Genomic DNA, 21,721 nt, shown 5'->3' with positions numbered 1-21,721 from the left:
ACAAAAAGGGCATTATTGTCAAAAAGCGCAAGTAGGCGCAAAATGTGATTAAAGTATCTATAACTATAAGGACGTTTCCACATGCCTTTGAAGGTTTCGCAATCCTACCTCGACATATATTTTTTATAAGTCAATTTAAACAATTGAAGTCGATAAAAAACGAGGTTTTAAAGACTAAGAGATTGCCATTTGAAATCTAGTATTTTAAAGCAATTATATTTGAAGAAAAATCACTCTAAATAATGCTATATACCGATGGCTATAAGATCCCGTTAGAAATTGTCGTTCCTTGCGTTATTGCTATCTAGCAGGTACGTGTTAATGCTAGCGAGTCAGCCACCGTCTGGGTGTAGGCGGATGGTAGGCAATCTCAATGCGTGACTTTGCAGCTGCATAACATTGTTATAACTTATATAAACGTTGTAAAAGTTACCAATCATGATGAAGCATTTAATTGCGGATATCGCGACACCTACGGCGACTTTATTTTTAAAAGTTGCAAAATTGACTTTTGCCCCGCTAGTTTAGCGATTGGGACCACTGTGCAGTCTAAGGATTTTTGACAAATGATGATGATGACGGAGGAAGGTGTGAGGGAAGCTTCAAAATATTTTGCTGATACACTGATTGAGAATGACCTCACGGCCAGGGTTGATAAAAATCATGATTTTTTTCAAAAAAATCATTTTTGTTGATTTTTTTATTTAAATCGGATTTTATTGATTTAAATGAGATTTTTATGATTCTCCATTCATCAAAAATTCAGTTATTTGCAAAACTAACTTTTTGGGCAGCATATTGGAGAATGATCATTTGCAGAAACAACAAGAGGCAAGATACTCTAAACTCAATACAACATTTAGTCAATCAGGGGAGAGAACTATGGAAATGCAAATGGTATCAAATTAAAAATTACACCAGCATAATAAGTTTAGAAAAATTCTGTAATTGCAACTTTGTATGGTGCCTACGCTTAGAAGTTAAATCAGAAAACAATTTTTTTCAACGGATACACTAGTATTCTAACCAAAGCCATTTTTTTAAATTTTCATGTAACATGCATTCTTACAGTATCATTTCTATTGAAGAGCCACCATTGTGCTGATAACTGTCGATTCATTGTATTAATTAAGAAATAAAAATCAAAATTATGCACTTGCAGCTTCCTTTTCTTATTGACTCTTTAAAAATCAAACATATAGATCACATTATGATTTAAATCAATCAACCCTGCCCACGGTCTGAGTGGATGAAGATGGAGAAACTCCAATGTGTTCATAAATGAATGATGAGGAAATAGTGGTTGCAGTTCAAAGATGCAGAAGAACAGTGGTGTCATTTGAAGGTGAGAGCAGGAATGTAAAGAAAGCAGATGAAAGTGAGGTAGATATGCATTAAGGAGTAAAATTATCAACGACAATGAAGGAGTGCTGAGCTGGCTAGCAGAAAAAAGCAATTGTGATCATCTTCCTCTCCTCTATTTGTAAAATACAAACCTTAATTGATAAATGCTAACAAAAGTTACAGTATGAGAAAATAGCAGATTATTTTTGTAAATCCCATTAAAAATCACCACCAATGATACCCCAAGCCATAAAATATCACTCAAAAAATGAATTATGGAAAATAATTGTAGGAAAATTATATTTAACAGGTTCTTTTCTTTGTTTCCCAACAAGATTCCTGAAAAAAAACACTGCTTTGAAACAATGTGGGCATGAACTGTCCCCAAAGACCAGTATTCTTACTATAAAATAGAAAAAAGAGGAAAAATTGTGAAAGGGGAACTTTAACAGCACAGCTTCAACAATTCCATCAAATATAACTTATTTTAATGGCATTTATTGAAAATATTTTTGGAATAAATAGGTAGAACAAGATTATTTCCAAAAAAATATAACTTCCAGGGACTTTGTGCCAATGTCCCATGGCATAATTGAAGATTTTGCCAATGAGATCACTTATTCTCATGAAGATGTTGACATATTGTATGATTTTAAACTGATGAGTAATCACAGGACATATGAAATCCAGGAAAAAATTATACAGTACAACCTGAAGGTTTAAAACCAAAAACATGTAGCAGGTTATACAGGAAAAATTTATGGAATCAACACATCGATTGATACCTTGCACAATTTAATTACCTCTTCCTTCACAACATTCTTCAATCATATGAAATGAAGAAACAATTTCAAGATCCCTTTCTCAATTTTATGTAAGCATTTACATGATACCTTAACAATAAAGTTGGATACCCACTTAAGGGAGCGACAATAAGCATTAGTGACTATCGACAGAATTAGCTCGGATGTAATCTAAGTAGCATACAAGTCACACAAGGAAGAGTAAATAAATGACCTCTGCTTTCTAAGTAGCAGTAAAATACATTTAAGCCCTAGCCCCAAAGTGATGTCTTTGCTTCCAATAACAACAACAAAATGATATTTGATCTTAAAATTCTGACAGAGAAATTATAAAAAAAAGAAATGGCCAAGGCTAATAACAAAAAAGGGTGTGGGGATATGGTTAAGCAGCAAATAACCAACTGCCAATTTCAAGGAAAAAGGGAAAATGTTACAAGATTTTCCAATGCCATCAGGAGCTCTATAATTGGACTTTATTTATGCTTAACAAAACATCAGGTTGGATAAATCACATTTGGTTTTTAGGCTTGTCCTGTTAGATAAAAGTTATTGAAGAGTACCATCCCTTAGTTTCTTCTCCAATGGCCACCTGCAACACCTGACCCTCTCCATCTCACATAATCTCCCAATATAAAAGATAATTTGCTGAGGCAGGTACTTTAACAACAACCCAGTAACGGATACAGAAAAACTCAAGGGGGGGTGTTGCGAAAGATATTTTGAGCTACCCACACTTCTATCGTAATGAAAAATAATCAAGTTACACGCAAAATGTAAGAGTTTCATTTAAACTGATTATACGCATATACAAGACAATGCTATCTCATGCTATAGAAAAGTTGCAATTGTGGCTCTGCATTGTTTGGCAACATGGGCAGACACTCAAGGAAGGGGCGTGCACCCCCCATATGTATCCGCCACTGTCACACCCAATTTATAAACCTAGTTCTAGTATAGCAAGGCTTGCACCACTACATGTCAGTGGCTTCTTTTTTCAGTCTACCTTTTACACAGCAGCCTGTGAGGAATTCTCGGCAAATTTTGGGACATTGAATGCATAAGGGCAATTAAGATGTACTATGGGAGGCGTTGTGCGAAGGACAAAGGCTGTGACTATGGACTTACAAAATTATTCTACTATATGCCATTAGACTTCTACCAAATAGATTTTAAAAGAAACTCTGATTGGAATAGTAAGCTACAAAACAATAATTATTATTATTGTTGCCTGTGATTTATGTGGAGAACAAAATGAATTTTTGCTATAAAAAATGGAAAACAGAAGTAGTGTTTCCTATACTACAAAGTACATAGGAAGGATATTTTATAAACATTTTCTACCTACATAAAAATAAAATACTACCAGTAAGATTTATACACACAATACTACAGTTCACAAATTCTTCTATCTACCACTGTACCACTAAGCTATCAGATGCAGTGAAAGAAATTGATTCCCATAACAGATTTTGGTGATCCACAAGAGGGAACCAAAAAAACGAACCAATCAGTAAGAGTAACAAGAGTACATTTAGTTCTAAACATGGTGGCATCAATAGCAGTGATATCAAGGCTTATTTCTTTTATCATTCACCTTCATTGATAAAGCTTAATTGGTAAGTGTGTATGTCTCAAAAAATCTGCTGATTTACCGTGTTTTGTAAATTTAAAGCCCTGGTATCGGATTTCATCTCAAGCATGAGCCTAGCAATCAATGAAAACTTGGAACTTTAAGCATTCCCCTTAACTAATTCCCATCATTGATGAAGTAATTAAAATATTATGGGATATATGAATGCAGTTCAAATTTCCCTTCTTCAGAGGCCATAGAAAATAAACTAAATCCATTTTGGAACTGTGGAACAAATTCAATCAATTAGAATAATTTTGCATTCGATTGTACATGTACAATAAATAGTTTTTCATAACATCTAGTTGAAGTGTTCATGTTTTTTTCCCAGGTTCTTGGTCATGTAATCTTTTCTGAATGGACAGGAGCATGATGGGGAACTTAGAAGAAAATATGAATAAATATCAGCTACTTAATATTTATCATTTGATGAAATGAAATTCCTTTCAATGGCAAAAAGCATATATGAAATATAAAGAAGGCTAATAGTTGGTGTTAGATATCACCAAAGATTCAGTAAATATCCAATTACTTTTCCTTGGTGGAGTATTCCATAAGGTAACAGTTGGTACAACTCATTCTAACACTTACATACTAGCTTGACAATGACCCCAAAATAGACTTCCCATATTAAAGCAGTGATCAATTACACATGAAAAATGCTTGCATGGTTCAATGACTACATGGAATTTTAGCTAGATAAAACATTTAAGCACTCATATTCTATCCAACATATTCTCCACCATAATGCAAAAAAATAGGACAGAATAATTGTCATTGATCATTTTCACTATCTACCAGAAAATTATCCTAAGATTCAATTGTCGATTTGAAGTACTGTGCAAAGGCTATTTTGAGATGAAATGTAACACAAGCAGAATAGAAAAACATCATTGTGCTACGCATAAGAGAATATAAAAGTCTCCATTTGTACTCACCGAAGCACCATCAACATTCTTGACAAGAACCAAGTCGAAAGAGTCCTCTGCACAGTGGAACTGTGACGCAGTTTCCTCAATAAACTCCCCTATGGTCGTGGTTGGCTCTGGATGTAAGGTAACAACTCCATCCATTTTTTCAACAGTTTGCATTCTCATATCTCTCACCACACAAATGGCACGGCCGGTATCTTCTTCCTCTGCTGCACACACCATTTTCACACTACAGAAAATGAAGATCAAGTAATCAACTGCATCAAGAGAGATAAGGAAGTTTATACCAAAACATTAAAAGAGTTAATACACTAGACATACGAATACTTCAGGAACACAAATAACTATGATTTGTAGAGAATTACAATTATGCAAAGAGGTGAAAATTGAAAAGCGACAAGGGAGGAGCCTCACTCAGAATACAAACAACCCCTTGATGGAGCAAACAAAAAAGCATGCATTACGAGGATCTATCCAATTAAAATAGAGGTCAAGAGCATGGCTGATACTTCAACAGTCACTACAGGACATCTCTCTTTTACTCAAAAGATTGAAGGCAATGGCGAAAGGGAATACTACACCCAGGCCATAAAAATTGTGAAAGTACAAACAAAACGATAACTACTCACTGGGATTACACTAATTCTATGTAACGAAGTATGTTATAAAACGTGGACAGGCAGGTATGCCTTATTCTGGCAATTCTCCAGCAGACTTGGGAGTGCATTTGGCTCACATAATTTATTTTTTACCACGGGAAGGGAGTCACCTAGTGGCCATCCTAAGAAAGCCGCCCACATGAGCGGCGTTGGGAGAGAGGGTTCTATTTTTGGCTAACTCAGCCGATCTATTTCAATGCAGTCACATCTATTGAGTTGATGGTAGTGATGGTGGAGAACAAGAAAATGTGCGAACGTTTTCGAATTACAAGAACACTAACGAATGACATTTCCCATCTCTCATGAATGGTATAATATTTGTTGATGAAAGACCAAAAATACGTTATGACTAACTCTCTTCAGCACGACATTCAACTACAAAAAATATAAGTCAAAGGGGTGTCTTTAGTTTACAAAGAATTAATACAACTGATGAAAAATCGGCAACTGGGTAAATAAAGAGAAGGGCTACAAGTAAACTAATCACGTGTACCACTTAGGTGATTCAACACAAAAATAGATGGAATTAAAATTTCACTCACCAAATTTATACAATCCAATGATTAACCAGATGGCCTTGTGGCAGTCAGAACTCAAATGGCAGGGCCTAAAAGAGAGTATTACTAAGCAAAACACTTGACACCAATGGTCTACATGTAAACGACAACAAGGGGCACACCCTAATTTAACATGAAATCGGAGGTTAACACCATTTAAACAACCCATACACTGGTAAAACAAGCAAAGCATGCAATACGTGGAAACACGAACTTAAATTCAACAAAACATCACAAATATTAAATGAAATCTCATTTTCCCACTCCGACGCATTACGTGCAAGATACATGGAATGTGGCTTAGGATTAACAAATTATTACATTAAATTTAAAGAAGATGTTAATACTGAGGTAAAATACAGATTGGCCCGAAGAAAAAGACATTAATAATACAGTACACACCGAGTTTATCTCTAATGCCGACTTTAATCACAGCCATAACCAACTAACTGCAGCCAATCACCTACCACCTGATTGGTCGAAATCAGGCTACGTCAGGCTAAACGTCATGCAGGCATGTGAACGTCATTTTTTACGCGTGACATAAGAAAAGAGCACAAATAACTACGTATTGAAAGAAATGTGCTGCGCATAATTCAGCGGGTAACAATATTAGCCATTATTAAAATATTATCCATAAAATCCGAAGAAGCAACAGCCTTTATAGCAAAGACCAAATTATAAAGAAAATTATATATCACGCAATAAGGCCTTCTTATGTTATCTCCAAATACAAAATCGGTCAAGGAAACATGTTCACTGGTGACTCTTACTTATTTTCCTATGGTTGATGCGTCTTAAAATCCATTACACAGCATAATTCTCACGTGAATTTTTACTACAATACTGGTATGCTTAGTCCACTGATTGTAGGTCGTATTTTTTCCATCTCCCGCAAACATTACGAGGGAGCGTATGACAGGAAAGCCATGTAAAACAATTGTTATAAAATACAAAATTTTAACGATACAAAAAGCAGGAAAAAGCTGCTTCGTACTAAAACTCTAAAGATTCTTCATTCAATGTAATGCTTAATTTTTAAGATGCAATTCCCATTCCTTTTCATTGCGTATTCGTGGCACCACATCGTCGTCTATGACATGTATACTACAACAAAGACGTATCCGGAAAGTAATCTAAGTGTAATGATTGCAAAATTCATAAAATCCATCCCAACTAAAAGTCATTCACTGCTTCGACTCAAACGAGTGCCAAGCGTTTAGACTGTAGTGCATTTCTAACGCAAGAACTTGTCAACCATTCTGTATGACTTCACATGGGAAAGGAGAAATATTATGAATCTGATTGGTTGTATTGACTAATAATACAGTAACAAGTGTTAGAAGTTTATTACCTGGCTGTAATATCTTTCGCCCTTCTATGGGATTGCTATGCATGTTGGCACAATTAGCCACATAAGTTGAACTCGGACAGCCGAATATGAAATTGATAGCTATCATTACTGCACGTAACCATTCAGTTACTACTGCCTTATTGTTGATTTCATTCCTTGTTTACTCAGGGGTGGTTAAAGCGTAAACAAATAAACGTTACCCGCCTTTTCCATTCACGCTACACGATAGTTATTTGTTTTCATCAGCAAGGGAAAATGATTTGTGTATAAACTTGTATCAAGTCGTGGTTACGATTTCGTGGTCTGAAAGTCGATATTACGTAAATATTTTGTTGAAATTAGTGTGGCCTATAATTATTGAATATCAGTGTGTTTCAATCTCATGAATTGACGCCATACATACATACAGGAAACATTTCTTTGGGTCGCGCTCTCTCCTTGGGGGTTTCGTGTCTCTATGTTGATGCTAATGTCAGCAATGAACCTGCTCCTTTTTTTCTCATCAAATATATAAATAAGCGAAATTATTTCTACGCGAGTACAGCGCCTTAACATTAAGATATGTATGGCTTAACGCTTCCTGTTAATTCTCTCATGATCCTCTCCTCTTTAAGAGGTCTAAAGTATTAGTGTCTAATAATGGATTCATCAGAATCGGAGGAACACGATAATGATTCGGTTGTATATGAAGTTGCTTCAGTCTTTGACGGTAAGTGATTGTTTTTGCATGACTATTTGAAGTACACCTAAAAGCAAATACATGCAAACTATTGTTATTTCTCGAGTTGTAGAAGACATTGAGTCAGACGATGCAGTGCAGGACATTTTAAGTGATACTGAGGTCGAGGCTGAACTCTCCGGTTTAACGTCCGCATCGGAGTCGACTCGCGATTTTAGTGATGCTGAGGTAACCACTCCCAACCAGGGGTAGTAGTTCTAATGATGTAACCATCATTTGGCATTAATCGTTTGAAATTCCTATTCAGGAATATTGAAAAAGATTGAATTCGGTATTTCAGGATTCCGAATTACAAAATTCGCAAGCTTCCGAGGATTCTTCCTGGCACCCTCCCGAAGAGGATCCACTGGAAGATGAAAATTCCATGATGTCAGCACTATCATCCTCGTCGACACCACCCTCTGCATCATCGACAGCGCCCTCTGCATCATCGTCAGCACCCTCTGCATCATCGTCAGCACCCTCTGCATCATCAACAGCACCCTCTGCATCATCAACAGCACCCTCTGCATCATCGACAGCACCTTCCGGCTCAGGTGTACCCGTTTCACTGGATGATTTGTCGACTTCTGGCGAACCCTCTACATCGGCATCTTCCGAGGTGCCAGCAAATGATGCCCAGCCTGCTCAATCGAATGAATCCCATGGCAAAACTTCCTCGGAGAAGAAAGGGCCTGACTGCGAATCTCCGCGAGGTAACGGATATGGAAGGTTTTATTCGTGATGCAATGTGATCAGTCACAGCTTTAAGTCGTGCTTATTATATTTACTGTTGATCGTTGTTGAATACGAATGACTCACAAAATTTAACTTATCGGTACTCAAGTGTGTTCTCGTTGTATTGGACGATTTAATTATTTAGAGAATTGAAATGTGACATCTCTGTATCAATATATTAACCTGAGAGTTACCATTGGGGTATTCACCTATTAAGAGTGCTCTGAATCTGTCACTGAATGTCACATTCTTATTCTGTTTCTTGGCCTACTTTTCTATCTGTTAACCACGAGTACTCCTCTACCTATTTTAAAGATAGCACATACCACTTAGCATAGCAATCTTAAATGTATGGTACCCTACTGCCCTTCATCTCTCCTTTCGCATGCAAGGCTACTTTTTCTAGGTAATGTGGTAATTTCACATGGCCAAATGTATGTCCATGTATGAAGCTGTATAACAAGCCATAGTAGAGTCACTGAAATTTTTCTAGCTGCCACATAGTGATTTTGGGTCATAACGACAAGTACTTGCACATCATAACGTCACAATTGAAAAGTTTCTAAAGTCAGAGTTTCTAAAGCCCTGTTTACACGTTACATTAACAGGTACGGGTTAATGTCTAAATGTATGAATACGAGAATGAACGGCAAAATGCTCTGTGTAACCACCCAACTTGCGTGAATGCATGCACAGAAAAAAGAACCTGTTCGAATTTGGTTCATGCATTCGAACATGTTCCGGTCCACCAAAATCATTCATGCAAACGTACATTAACTTGTACGTGCTTTTGTACCGTGTAACCAAGCCTTAAGAATTAAGAAATGAAAAAAATAAGCTTGAATGTCCTCTATGCGAGTATCCTACAACTGAGTATATTCTGGATGATTATCAATCTTATTTTTAGCTGGCATGGTTTTGGTGCATCTGCGTGAAATAATTTATCAAGGGAGTAAAGAGGACAAAGAATTTCAATAAATGCTAGGTGTGACTCGGTGGTCAAGGAACTCAATTTCGCATTTTTTTTTCGACCCCCTGTCATGGGCCCATTGAGGCAGCTTGCGAGGTAGTGTGTATCTGTAGTTTACGGTGTTGGTAGCAATTGTGTTGCCCACCTCTAATACACACTTTGAATAGTTTCACAATTTTCAATTGTTTCCAATTTTCTCAATTCTCATGAATTCGGTCTTGTTTTTCACTTATGAAGGTAAGAAGAGGAAAAAAGATCCTGAAAATGATGATCCTGTGGATTCTGAGGATGATTCCACTAGTCAGACCTGTCCCATATGCATGGATGAGTGGAGTAACTCAGGAGGCCATCGCCTATGCTGCTTAAAATGTGGTCATATTTATGGGGAATCGTGCATCCGAAGGTGGCTATCTACTACCACTCTGTCCTCTGGACGATGCCCGCAGTGCAACTCCAAAGCAAAAGTCCGAGACATTCGCCCTCTCTTTGCTCGATCTCTGAGAGCAATCGACACTGCAGAAAGAGATCGGCTGGCGGCCCAGTTGGAAGAGTCGAAGAGGGAAAGGGAACGATTAGAATTGGAAGTCACAAGATTCACCATGGCAAATCAAATGCAGAAAGCACAAGTCGAGAAACTTCAGGTATGATTGTAATAGTCTCCAGGCTAATTATAGGTTTTTTGCTACCAACTACTACCCAGTCAGCACAAAAGATAAATTACCCCATTTTTACACGTGTAAAATTATGGTAAAAGATGGATAACCTGCGTGTTAATGGGTAATCTATCTTGCGTGGTAATGGGTAAACTATCTTTAAATTTAAGTGGTAAAATTTGGGTAATTTGGTGATAAAATTGTACTTTTTCCGGGTGAAACCTCCGGTTGTGACATCAGAGCTATCTACGGAGCTTGAAAAGAAACATGATGCCACCCCCTCTGTTGGTTCTAATGTAAACCATTGACTTAGACATTATAGGAATTATTGCACGATAATGAACGAAATTGACATTGATATTGAAGAATTACTGTTTATTGAACGATGAAAAGTTACTAAATATACGAATACGACATTTATATAAGAAAACAACCACTTGATGAAAAAGAAATACATAATTACAAAAATCAAACTCGCACTCATGAGGACATACGTACTCGTTGAAAGAGAAATGGCCGAAATAAATCACAGCTATGTATTAAGAGGAATTGGAGATTTGATTTCTTTTAACATGGACACAATGTTACTAGAACTAATTTTTTTCCGTTGAGCACTCGGTGACAACAGCTTCCACACCGAACGCCTCAGGGCAAACAAATTCACCCAAAAGATCGAGTCAATACTCGGATCCAAAAAACGAAGTGCTTTTCCGAATTTGTTTCACCTTAATTTTTCAATGAAATCACTTTAAATAAAGAGCGCTATACTTAAGCAGAGGTTGAGGGAAACAAATAACTGTTATGAAGGTTATTAAAAAGTATTGTCTCACCATGGCGTCACTACAAAAAGTGATGCAACTCTCTGGTTAAATTTTCCACTGAATTAAATATTACTATTTTCAGCATTATATCAGGTAACTTAGTTTAGTTTACTTCATGCTGCAGTAATAGTTAGAAATTATAATTGCCAGGCACGTTACTTCGGCACTTGCAGTCGCGTTCATGTTCCTCCTTCATTTTTTGTTTGTCCGCTCGTAGCCAATGTTATGGTCCACTATTCCCACATCGCAGTTGAGGAACCAATATAGTCAACTGTTACGATGTGAATTTGATCTTTCATATAATTAATTTAGCAAAAATAATTATCCGATGAAAATTTGTACTCTTCTCCATGTATTTAAGAAAATAATCAGGTAATTTTTAAGTACCGTATTTCTCCGAATATAGTCCCCCTCTGAATATAGTCCCCCCCCCTAATTTTTAAGGCTTCAGTTTCGGGAAAAGTTAAAAAAAAAAAGCGTTTGAATATAGTCCACCCCTTTACTTTTACCACAGGCATTTTTGGAAAAAAAAGGGGGGACCATATACAGTACTTAATTTCTGTTAATGACCACAGCCTTTCATCGATAGTGTGTATATAATGTGTATTATTTGTGAAATGGAATCGAAAATAATTTGAAACTACAGAGTTGCTGTGGTATTGAACTTCATTTTTCTTCTTTGAACTTTTCTTAAGCACATACAATTAAGTAAATGCCTCACTATATATTTTTCATACCTTACTGTTGGCAATTCTGCATGCGAGTTATTAAGTGGTAAAGATGACACGGGTAAATTTGCCCCAAATTAACAAAATAATTTCCATCTAAATTATCTTTTGTGCTGACTGGGTACATTCTCTTTTCTTGAAAAAGGTAGATGGGAAGTTCTCATTTTATGTTTTTGGCATTACATATTTTCATTGGAACATATGGTGGCTGCTGTCAAAGCACATAGTTTTAGTAACTCCTAAGTTTGGGTAAAGCTTAAAAAATTCTGAAAACCAGTGATGAAATTCCTGAGGATATATATAATCAAACTTGAGAAGATAAAATATGAATCTGTGGTCCACATGTGGACAGGAAATAGGGATTAGTAATTGGACCTAATTTCGTGATTTTATAGAAATCAATCTTAGTTTTTATCTTCAAGAACATAATCTGAAACATTTTTAATTCTTGAAATCAGTGCCCATCGTTCAGCACTAAATATTTATGATAGAAGTTTGTTATAATGAGTTCTGAATATCACTGGAAAATCGATTGTTGTGACAAGAACTCGTTATAGCCTAAGTCCAGTGAAAATCACTTCTTTTTTCATTTGTTACGGCACAAAAAGTTCCAGCTGGAAGAAGAGGGAAAGGAAGCGATTATAATTGGAAGTCACTTAAAGTTAATACTAGAAATTTGATTGAAGTAGTACATATTTGAAAATAATATATTACTGTTAAATCTCTTCATAAATGGTTAAGCATCCCTTCAACATTGTCTTTTTCCATTTGCTAGACGTTTTGGTAATGGATATGAATAAATAAAGCAGCTATTCAGCTTTACCTAAAGCCTTAGGAATAGAAGGAATACATAATAACTTTGCTACTTCCACGTGGTAATTTATTGATACTGACCATGGTTTCGTTACAGCGGTCGGTCTCAATAAATTGCCATGTGGAAATAGCAAAGTTATAATTCCTTCTATTCCTAAGATTATGGATTGCCACCAAGTTATGCCCGCTACTATTAATTACCTCAAGCCATATTTAGATACGGTTTACGTATTTTACACACGTGCAATCCTATTACAATAAATATGAAATTCAAGACTTTATAATTCAATGCTGCCTTTAAATTAAAAAAATATATCAATGAGAAAAAAAGAAAGCAGTTAACCAAAGATTAAAGTCTATACCACTCACTTCACTACCAGTTACAATTTGAAAACAAGGCTTGTGTGATGAACGAGTTGACTGGATGGTAATTACAGGCATGCGTCTTTGCTGGATTCTATGATTGAAAGAACTTTTAAATAAGAAACGGGAAGAAATGAAAGGAAAAAGCCTTTTACGAATGTAAAATGAGTACCACGAGCAAGCATCACCGTTATCATCAAGTTGTCCCACAACAAGGAGTCACAAGACTAAATGTCACGCCAACCAATACTGTATTCCTTGTGAGGCTACCTAATATTAATCATTCTCTATTTTTAACAGGAAAATAGAATGCTAAAACTTCAGATTGAGCACCGGAAATAACTGATTTACATTTTTACAGCTTATAAAGATGAATATGTATACCGTAAAATTTATGTTATCAAACAGTCTGGAAAATTGAAAAAAAAATAGTCAGGAAAACTGGAAATGTCTGAGAATTCCAGGTTGACATATGAGTTGCCACCCTTAAATAATTATTATTTCTTTTACCTTTCATAGGCTGAACTTGAAGAACTGCGTAGAGGAAGAACAGGTGCTATTATCATGCATGAGTCTGGCAGAACTGCAGGAAGTAACTCCACATCTGACGAAGGGTCTCAAATTTCAACGAAGTTGGTAGGAATTGCTGGCGATGGTGACCCTTGCCACTTCACCTTGAGGAGCACCGTGGAAATAGCTAGGGAAGGTGGCTGTCGTGTCGCAGCTCACTGCGAGACACTCAACCTCGTTGTGGTCTCGCAGCGCTCTACCAATCCACTTTTCCCTGGATTCGGTGTGAAGAAAGTTGATTCATTGGAGTTCCGTGCCACCCAGTTTGTTCCAGCCCATCCAAAGCCAATCAGAGACTTGGCTTTTGCTCCACCGTCTGCAATCCGCTGTCTTCTTCTCTCTGCTTCGTTCGATTGCACAGCCCGCTTGCTGGATGTAAGTGGTGGTGCGAATGCTGTTGTGGCAACCCTTTCAGCAGACACGCCCTTGTGGAGTTGCTGTTGGGATGCATGTGATCCCAATTTACTCTATGTTGGGACACAGGTGAGTTTACTATTATGTCAATGTGGCTATTGTTTGGGATTGATGCTTCTGCCCTTCTTGATTTTATTTATCGTAACTAGATGACATTGTCCAAGGTGTAACTTTGAACCTGTCATTTGCAAAATATGAGAGTTCTTGGGGTTTTGGAGCATGAAAATGATCATTCAGTATTCATCCGCATTCATAAGTTCAAAGTATTTAACTTTTTTTGCCTGTTCAAATTTTATTCATATAATGCTCAAATTGTTAATGCATGAACAATACTTTTGTGTTCCCCTCCCAGAGCCAAAAATAAAGATTAGTCGGCTGTAAAAAGATATACTTGCAGCAATATACCTTTCACTCTCTTTAGAGGATGCGAAGGAGAATGCTTCCAGTGGATGTGAAGGTAAAATACTGTTTCATGGTACTCCGCTCACAGATAATCTGGAGTTTACTGTATTTTCATTTCTAAACCTTTTTCTATGCCGAAGTGCCGTGTTGATAGCATATTATTGCTCTTAAAAATTATGTTAGCTCATGGAAATATGTATTGCAAATTAATTTTGCTTAACAATGGAATTTGCTGATGGTAGTTTGTTGATGATCTTTGTCTTTCATCTTGAATTGGCTTCACTCCAAAACCCATGAAACAACATCAATCAATCAGTAACAGCAATAAATAATGATGCCTTATTGTTGAAAGCAGCAAGGTTAGCTAGTGTAAGTACCGTATAAGCGCGTGTAAGAGGCGCACCTTTTTTCCCAGAAATTGCAGCCGAAAATGAGGGTGCGCCTCTTACACAAACTTCTTATCTTCCCCCCTCCCCTTCACCGGTCGCAAGTCTAAGGGGAACTGAGTGGCCTTGGTTTTCAGTGTTAGTCAGTCATCTGGAACCCTGGGTCAAAAACAAGCGGCAGGCAGGGGAGTTTCTCCCTTAGTGACGTATTTTTAAAATGCTCCTGTTTGCTTTTCTTGTAAGCATCATGCCGTCACGTCGGTACCCCAGAGGTAAACATGGAAGATCGCGCAGGGTTTTTCGCTCCGGAGGGCGCGCTAAATTTACTGCCACGAGTGGGCATCCCGCGGCATTTATACTGCATATAGTAATCGGTTATCAAACGTAGAGAAACGCGTATTTTTGAATGACATACCTGGTTAATAGTCAATATCTGTCTTGCCGAGTAATTTCCATTAAGCTGAGGACCTGATTTTCCAAAAATCATCTTCAGACGCTAATATGAGGATTATTGCAACTGAAAATTATATTGGTGTCAAAACCTGCGCTTTGAAAAATTCGAACGAGTGTGTTCATTGTTGGACTAAATTGTGGATGGAAGAAATCAGAAATGCTTATAAGTGAAGAGCGCGGAAGGAGAGGTCGAGGGGAAGGAGCGCGATCCGTCCGTCTTCGAAGCAAGCAACGAAATGCAAATGAAATACGGAGGGAAGGAGCGCGCTCCCTCCCCTCCGTATTTCAAGCTACGAGGCTATGAGCGAAGGAGCACGGGAAGAACACGTCCGATCTTGCATGTGACGTCGTTGCCTTCAAAGCGAAGGGGCGAAGGCGCAGCAATGTGATATACGCAGTTTGAGTTGCCCAAAGTTTCCAGTCCGTCTCGTCTTGTTTGAATGCGCTTATGCTACGCTTGTTTCTTCCGAAATTGTCCTGTTTGGACTATTTTGAATATTATTAGCCTTGTTGTAACTATAAAACTTTTGTGTCAAACAATTAGAGCTTAAAAAACTTAAATTCTGTCAGATATGCGTCGCGTTAGATCTCTTTCTTTTTATGAACCTCGTACATGTCATACAATTATTGAAAACTATCGAGATATCTTCGGGCTCAGTAGATGACTCACCTAGCATTTGGCCTCCAGAAACTGGGAGATCGATCAAGGTCAGTTGGTGAGACGGGGTAGGGATGAAACACGTTTCCATTGTTCCCCTGTAACTTGATGTTTTCCTAATTTCCTGTGGGGTCCTCGGAAAGGAAAAAAAAACGGCAGAGGCATTGGCTGATGGAGGGCCGAGTGTGGCTCCGTTAAATCTACGACGCGGTTATTATCCTACGGCGCTGAGGTTGCCCCGATTGCTGTCCAAGCTCTTGGGAAGGTTCATGCTATGTGCCTGTCGAGTTTTGCCTTAAAATTTTCCACGGCTGCAATTCTATTGCAATACTCCTGCGAGAGCATTTAAACAAAATTGTTCGTGAATAGGACAAGCATCGTAGAGCAACATCGTATGCGAAGAGAGGATCAGAACTCTTTCTACTCCCTCTTATGCCGCTATTACCGCCACAGTTATCAAAATTTCTTCTTTCAAATAATATTGAAAGAGGAAAGTTCGATAACCGTCGAAATTCCAGGCATACGACTGCAACACCGCGCGATAGTATTAAATAAATGCCGCAAAATTTTTTTCTTCATAGCTCCGATGCTCAAAATAGGGGTGCGCCTCTTACACACGCTTATACGGTAATTCATTTGCGTTCACCATAGCAAGTGTGAGTGTGTATTATGTAAATAATACCATTGTAGTCAGGGATGTTGGATTTGGTTGTCAGACTGTAAGCCTGAACAAAAAAAAAAATCATCTCTAATGCATTCAAGTGTTGAGAAATGAAGGTCCTGCTTTTTCATCTCATAGTTGGTTAACCATTTATCTTTATGAATTTTTAGGGAGGCATAGTCCTGTCCTTTGATGTCAGGAGAACATCAGCACCGTTGTCACGGATATCGGATCCAGATGACATCAGCCCAGTCATATCCCTTGTGCCTATTCAGCCATGTGCAGGTAGAGCATTGCCATCTGGTGGGTTGCTCTCTTGTCATTTGTCATCTTGCTGGGCTCACGACTCAACCAGTCCTGGCTCCCTTCGTCTACCTCATGAGGGGCCATTCACAGCCCTTCGCTACGAATCAAGAACTCAACATTTTTTAGTGTCCGCACGACCCTCAGCAAGGGCACCTCACGCCCGACATTCGGTGTGTGAGCGGGCATTGAGGAACTCGAGGACTAATGGGGGAAGCAGTAGTGAGGAATCCACTTCCTTTTCAGTTTGCAATCCACCAGTGCACACATTTTTGGGGGGAACAAGTCAGAGAGTGCTGTCACGGCCTTGTCTGCTGCCCGTTCGCAGAGACTTAGTGGTTGCAGCTCACCAAGAGAGCAGTAGTACTGTGGCGCTTTGGAGTGTGGGAACTGGTAGCAGAGTTGCCACAATTCCAGCATCTGATCCAGTCATAGACGTGTGCCCTTTGACATCCAATGGGGATACTCATTTAGCCTTGCTCACGGAGAAAGTTTTGAGGCTGTACAGGATTCATTAGTGTTTGATCTTTTGCGTTTGTGAATGATTACCTCTCCTTATATTATGTTTAAAGGCTTTGTGATGAATGAGCTGAGATTGTACAATTTATTGCGTTAAAGTGTTCTACCCGGGTGAATTATCCTTCTCAAATGTGTTATGAAAGAGGAGCTTTGATACTAGTCCTCATGAGTTCTGATGTGTTATAGTGCGTTCCTGGAATGAGTGAGGAAGTTGAAAGGAATTTTGAGTTATATTTTTGAAAATAGATGATGTTATAGTACAAAATGTGTGCATGAGGCTTTTTTTTAAGGTAGTAGCATTAATTTTCACGGATGACAATGAGATTAAAGAATGTGTTGAATTGGTTGTATAGTTTGGCATTGTTCATTTAATTCATCAAAAAAAAACATTATTCTACTCTTTGAATGGAATGTCACTTGTTTTTAAATACTCTCCAATTCTTATTTCATTGCATATTTTGTTTGAATTCCATACTAATGAAGTTTCATTATTATTCAAACACTCTTTCAAATGAAGGCAGTAGCCTACTAATGATATTGCAAACACCATATAATTATTTTAGGATGAAAGAGTGTGAATGAAGACCTATGAAATCAATTTTGTGTTTGAATGTAAGCATAGTATGTGGTGGAGCACGAGGCCAACTTAAATCCAGGGCCATTCCTATATTCAAGCAATATTGCAATGGAACAAATAAATAAATTTGAATTCATTACTTTCTAATGCAAGATTGTATAAATACACTGAATTTGTAGTAAACCAATAGGAGTAACAATGTGTCTTTCCTGGAAATTAGCTTTTTAATGTACCAATTTAAGTGAGGAATTTATTTGACAAACTGGTATCCATTGCTCATTATAGCTCAATTTTTAATTTATTGGAGAAAATAAAATAATCTCTGCATTACGACTTAATTCACCTGCAAAAAATATGTCAATAGAAAAGAAGAAAAATAGAAAATTAAGCATGAGTCTAGCAGCCTTTATAAGAACAGATTAAAACTGTATTCTCCAAGGCCTACATCACACAGTTTTATATAATCACCATAAATTGTTCACTTAAAAGGGTTAAAGGCTGTACTGTAAGGCTGTACTTGTTCACTTAAATGGGTTAAAGGCTTTTGGTATTAGAAGGTTAACTCCTTCCATTTCTATTGATACTATGTAATGAGGGAAGTTGCCTTCAGGGAAAATTTGTACAAAATTATTTTTCTACTTGGTGTACTTATCTGCAATTCAAGGAAGGGCTGGTAGTATAAATAGCAACAAGATTTGTCTGTTTTGTGACAATTTTCTATTGAAAGGTTGAGAACAGTCTATTATTATCCCAGTTCTTAGATGAAATTTGGTTCAATGTGAAAAAAGTTCTTCCATACTCATGTTCAGAGAATTATAAATACTTAGCTTAATTCTCATTGGATGAATATTTTGTCTGATATGTAATCACTGAGAACTCTGATTACTTTATTGGTGGATATTGCTTTAATACATTTAAAGCTACATTCCTATGTGGCATGCTTCAAAAATATGTGCTTTTGAAAAGTTTCATCTGCATTGATGATTGTTACCTCTTATTGAATTAGCCACAAATGGAGTGAGTTAGCCATGGTTGGTTGGTGAAATTGGTTTAAAAAACAGGTTTGGCATCCTAAAAGAATACCCTGTATGGCACTTTGTGGTTTTTATGAGACTTACATAACATAATAGATTGAAAAATCGTAATGTTAACATATGTTGACACTCATGTATCCTCAAAAGCTATGACTGTGATTACAATGCCAATTTCTCTTTTCATTTCAATGAATTGTATTATTTTAAAAAAACTGTTGAAGATTTTTCTTATTCATAACCATTGAAATATTTTCATTGGATACATTTTTTGGATCGTAAGGCCTGGATATGCAATACATTGACTTTAATAAGTGCCTGTACATTTGTTGTTTTTGACATAATGGAACTTATGCAAATGCATAAATTAAGAGAGAGCAGGTTCTCCTTACTGATCATGCATTCGCTCTTAAGTTGTAATGTTGATGTTTGTGTAATCAATCAGACTTTAACACATTCAATGCAGGCCCGATTTCCATTAAAGTCGTCAAAATCGGCTGTTAAAATAAGAAAGAAAAATAGAGGGAGGTTTCTGCACCATAACTTCCGTTCAAATACTGCTTATTACAAACAGCACACACGGTTTGAAAGAGGGAAGCTTGCTGAAGGCCATACGCACGATCAGAAGACTCGGGAGTGGATATTAGTCATGTATGAAGGCAGACAAAGGGCTCCCGGCATGACCGGCTACGCACTGAATGTGTTTTTATATGCAAAAAAATTTACAATTTTTCAATTAAAAATGGCAAGGAAAAAAGATATTCTCTAAGGTGATGCACAAAATATTTTTTTGATAATCTGGATGACAGAAGATTAAATGAATCAATGGGGGATTTTTTCTCTCATATGCAGTTATTGACTTCTTTTTGCTGAGAGAAAAGTTTGAATTTTAAATTACACATCTCGTGACACAGAACATCTATGGTTGACAAAGTTAGCTCTGCCTAATCATAGACCTTATCATAGACCTATGAACTTGCTAGACAGACTAAATAAGTCTATCTTAATTTCAATGTGACTTCAGGAAAATTGGTTGTTTTTCAAGAATTAAAGGCAATCACAGGTAAAGGAGTGAATTTCATTAAGTTTGGTGGTTCTTTTATCTGCACCTAATACTCCTCTCTCTCTGTTCTTGAGATCCAAATGTAACCAAAGCATCAAAAGTGAATATTAATTAAAATTCACCTTTCTTTACTGATACGTGAAAACCATAAACTTCAATCAAATGAAATGCATGAAATCTATGTTTGAATGAAAAAATTTCATACATATTTACATACAATTAATTTGGAAGAGAGATTCACGGAACATGCACAGTTCTCCGTGAAAAATTATCACTTCTCAGGAAGTGAATTCAAGGGTCACTACCTTTCTTAGCAATTATTTCTGTACAAGAGCCTGGAAAACTTATGTATGACATTAAAAATTGTGGTCTCTCTTCTTGGATAATTTATATATGCGATGGTAAAAAGTTAAATGTAGATTTAGCAACGGTGTAAGTCATACCATCCTAGTAAGAGCCTATCAATCATTGAAATGCTACTGCAATGTATTGGTAAGTTAACTCACCAGAAAAAAAGTTGATATGAGTTTAAACTTAGGTAGACCCATAACTATAAGAGCCTTACAAGATATGAAGGTGTAGACACTGTCCCCTCTGAAACTTAAAAGAATGCAGAAAGAGTGGGAGAAGAAGAATTTTCAAACTCATTCATATGATTTATGGAGAAGGTTGGTGGCCTGAGGATTGCATTCTCTTTCTGCTACCAAGAAACCAGAAATCCATAGAATGCAGTGTCATCACATGTAGTGAAACTATTGCCGAGGGTGGAGGCAAGAGCAAAAACTCACTTGAGTGACAATCAGTTTGTTTTCCTGAAGTCAATCCATGATTTGATAACATTAAAGATGACTCTAGTAGGAAAGAACCCAGCAGTGGAGCTGACTCCATGGGGCTTGAGGGGGCCCGAGCCCCCTCAAAAATCCATTATGGGTGTGAGGAAAAAATGTGTCAGGCTAGTCGATTTTCGCCGGAGTGTTCGGATATCAAGATTCAATTAATCAGGGTTCTAATGTTGATTATACAACTCTTCTAAAATGCTTAAAAAACTTAAAACTCACTACTTATAAAATTTCCCAAGCAAGATCCCCGGTTTGGGCCCCCCCAATATTTTTTGTAAGTCGGCATCCCTGGAACCCAGTCTTTATTAGGAGAATGAAGAGGACTTGTAAGCTTGCTTCAAGAATTCTGAAAAAGCACCTATTTGAGTAGTCTCATTAATGGGTAAAGTTAATGACTCTTCATTAGAAACTAGGGGTGGAATGGAAGAAAAGGCAATTCACTCCTAATCTGTTCATGGCCCTGAAGAGAGGCTAGCCGATAGAGTACATAGATGAGCAAGCACAGTCCAAGGGGTGAGACAAGGCTGCCTATCAGGGGCAGTCTGGCCAGGGCGGCAATCGCCGAGGGCCCCGAGCTTAGGGGGTCCCAACAATGCTCGTGCCTATTGTGAGGCGAATATGAATGGTGTAATAACAAAAGACTTAGATTATTTGAACCAAAGCTTATTGCAATTATGAAATCCTCATTTTCATTAACAGCTTTATTTACGGCACACTTAGCATAAAATATTATATAAACAAATAAATAAAAGTGCCAGAAGA

General features: G+C 37.3%; 2 protein-coding genes across 5 annotated transcripts in view; one reads left to right on the top strand and one right to left on the bottom strand.

Annotated features, from left to right (window-relative positions):
• LOC124159241 (ubiquitin carboxyl-terminal hydrolase 47-like) overlaps window positions 1-7,367 on the bottom strand; it is a 52,462-nt gene extending 45,095 nt beyond the window's left edge. For 2 of the 4 annotated variants that reach the window (XM_046534913.1, XM_046534916.1), the window contains exons 1-3: window positions 6,328-6,436; window positions 5,911-5,975; window positions 4,716-4,938 (exon numbers count right to left, since the gene is read on the bottom strand). In XM_046534913.1, coding sequence (XP_046390869.1) covers window positions 4,716-4,931 — 216 coding nt within the window. In that variant the 5' untranslated portion in view covers window positions 4,932-4,938; window positions 5,911-5,975; window positions 6,328-6,436. Of the gene's footprint in view, window positions 1-4,715; window positions 4,939-5,338; window positions 5,395-5,910; window positions 5,976-6,327; window positions 6,437-7,279 lie in introns of those variants that run through there. The other 2 variants (XM_046534914.1, XM_046534915.1) reach the window with 2 other exon arrangements.
• A 106-nt stretch (window positions 7,368-7,473) lies between these two features.
• Window positions 7,474-19,264, top strand: LOC124159242 (E3 ubiquitin-protein ligase RFWD3-like). The gene is made up of 6 exons (XM_046534917.1): window positions 7,474-7,988; window positions 8,071-8,186; window positions 8,299-8,713; window positions 9,943-10,346; window positions 13,603-14,136; window positions 16,798-19,264. The coding sequence occupies exons 1-6, from the start codon at window positions 7,919-7,921 to the stop codon at window positions 17,446-17,448; spliced, it is 2,190 nt and encodes a 729-aa protein (XP_046390873.1). The 5' UTR covers window positions 7,474-7,918; the 3' UTR covers window positions 17,449-19,264.
• Window positions 19,265-21,721: the final 2,457 nt, after the last annotated feature.

Source organism: Ischnura elegans, chromosome 5 (genome assembly GCF_921293095.1).
Source record: "Ischnura elegans chromosome 5, ioIscEleg1.1, whole genome shotgun sequence".
Taxonomy (NCBI): domain Eukaryota; kingdom Metazoa; phylum Arthropoda; class Insecta; order Odonata; family Coenagrionidae; genus Ischnura; species Ischnura elegans.
The sequence above is the reverse complement of the archived record's forward strand: the minus strand, read 5'-3'. Positions and strand labels throughout refer to the sequence as shown.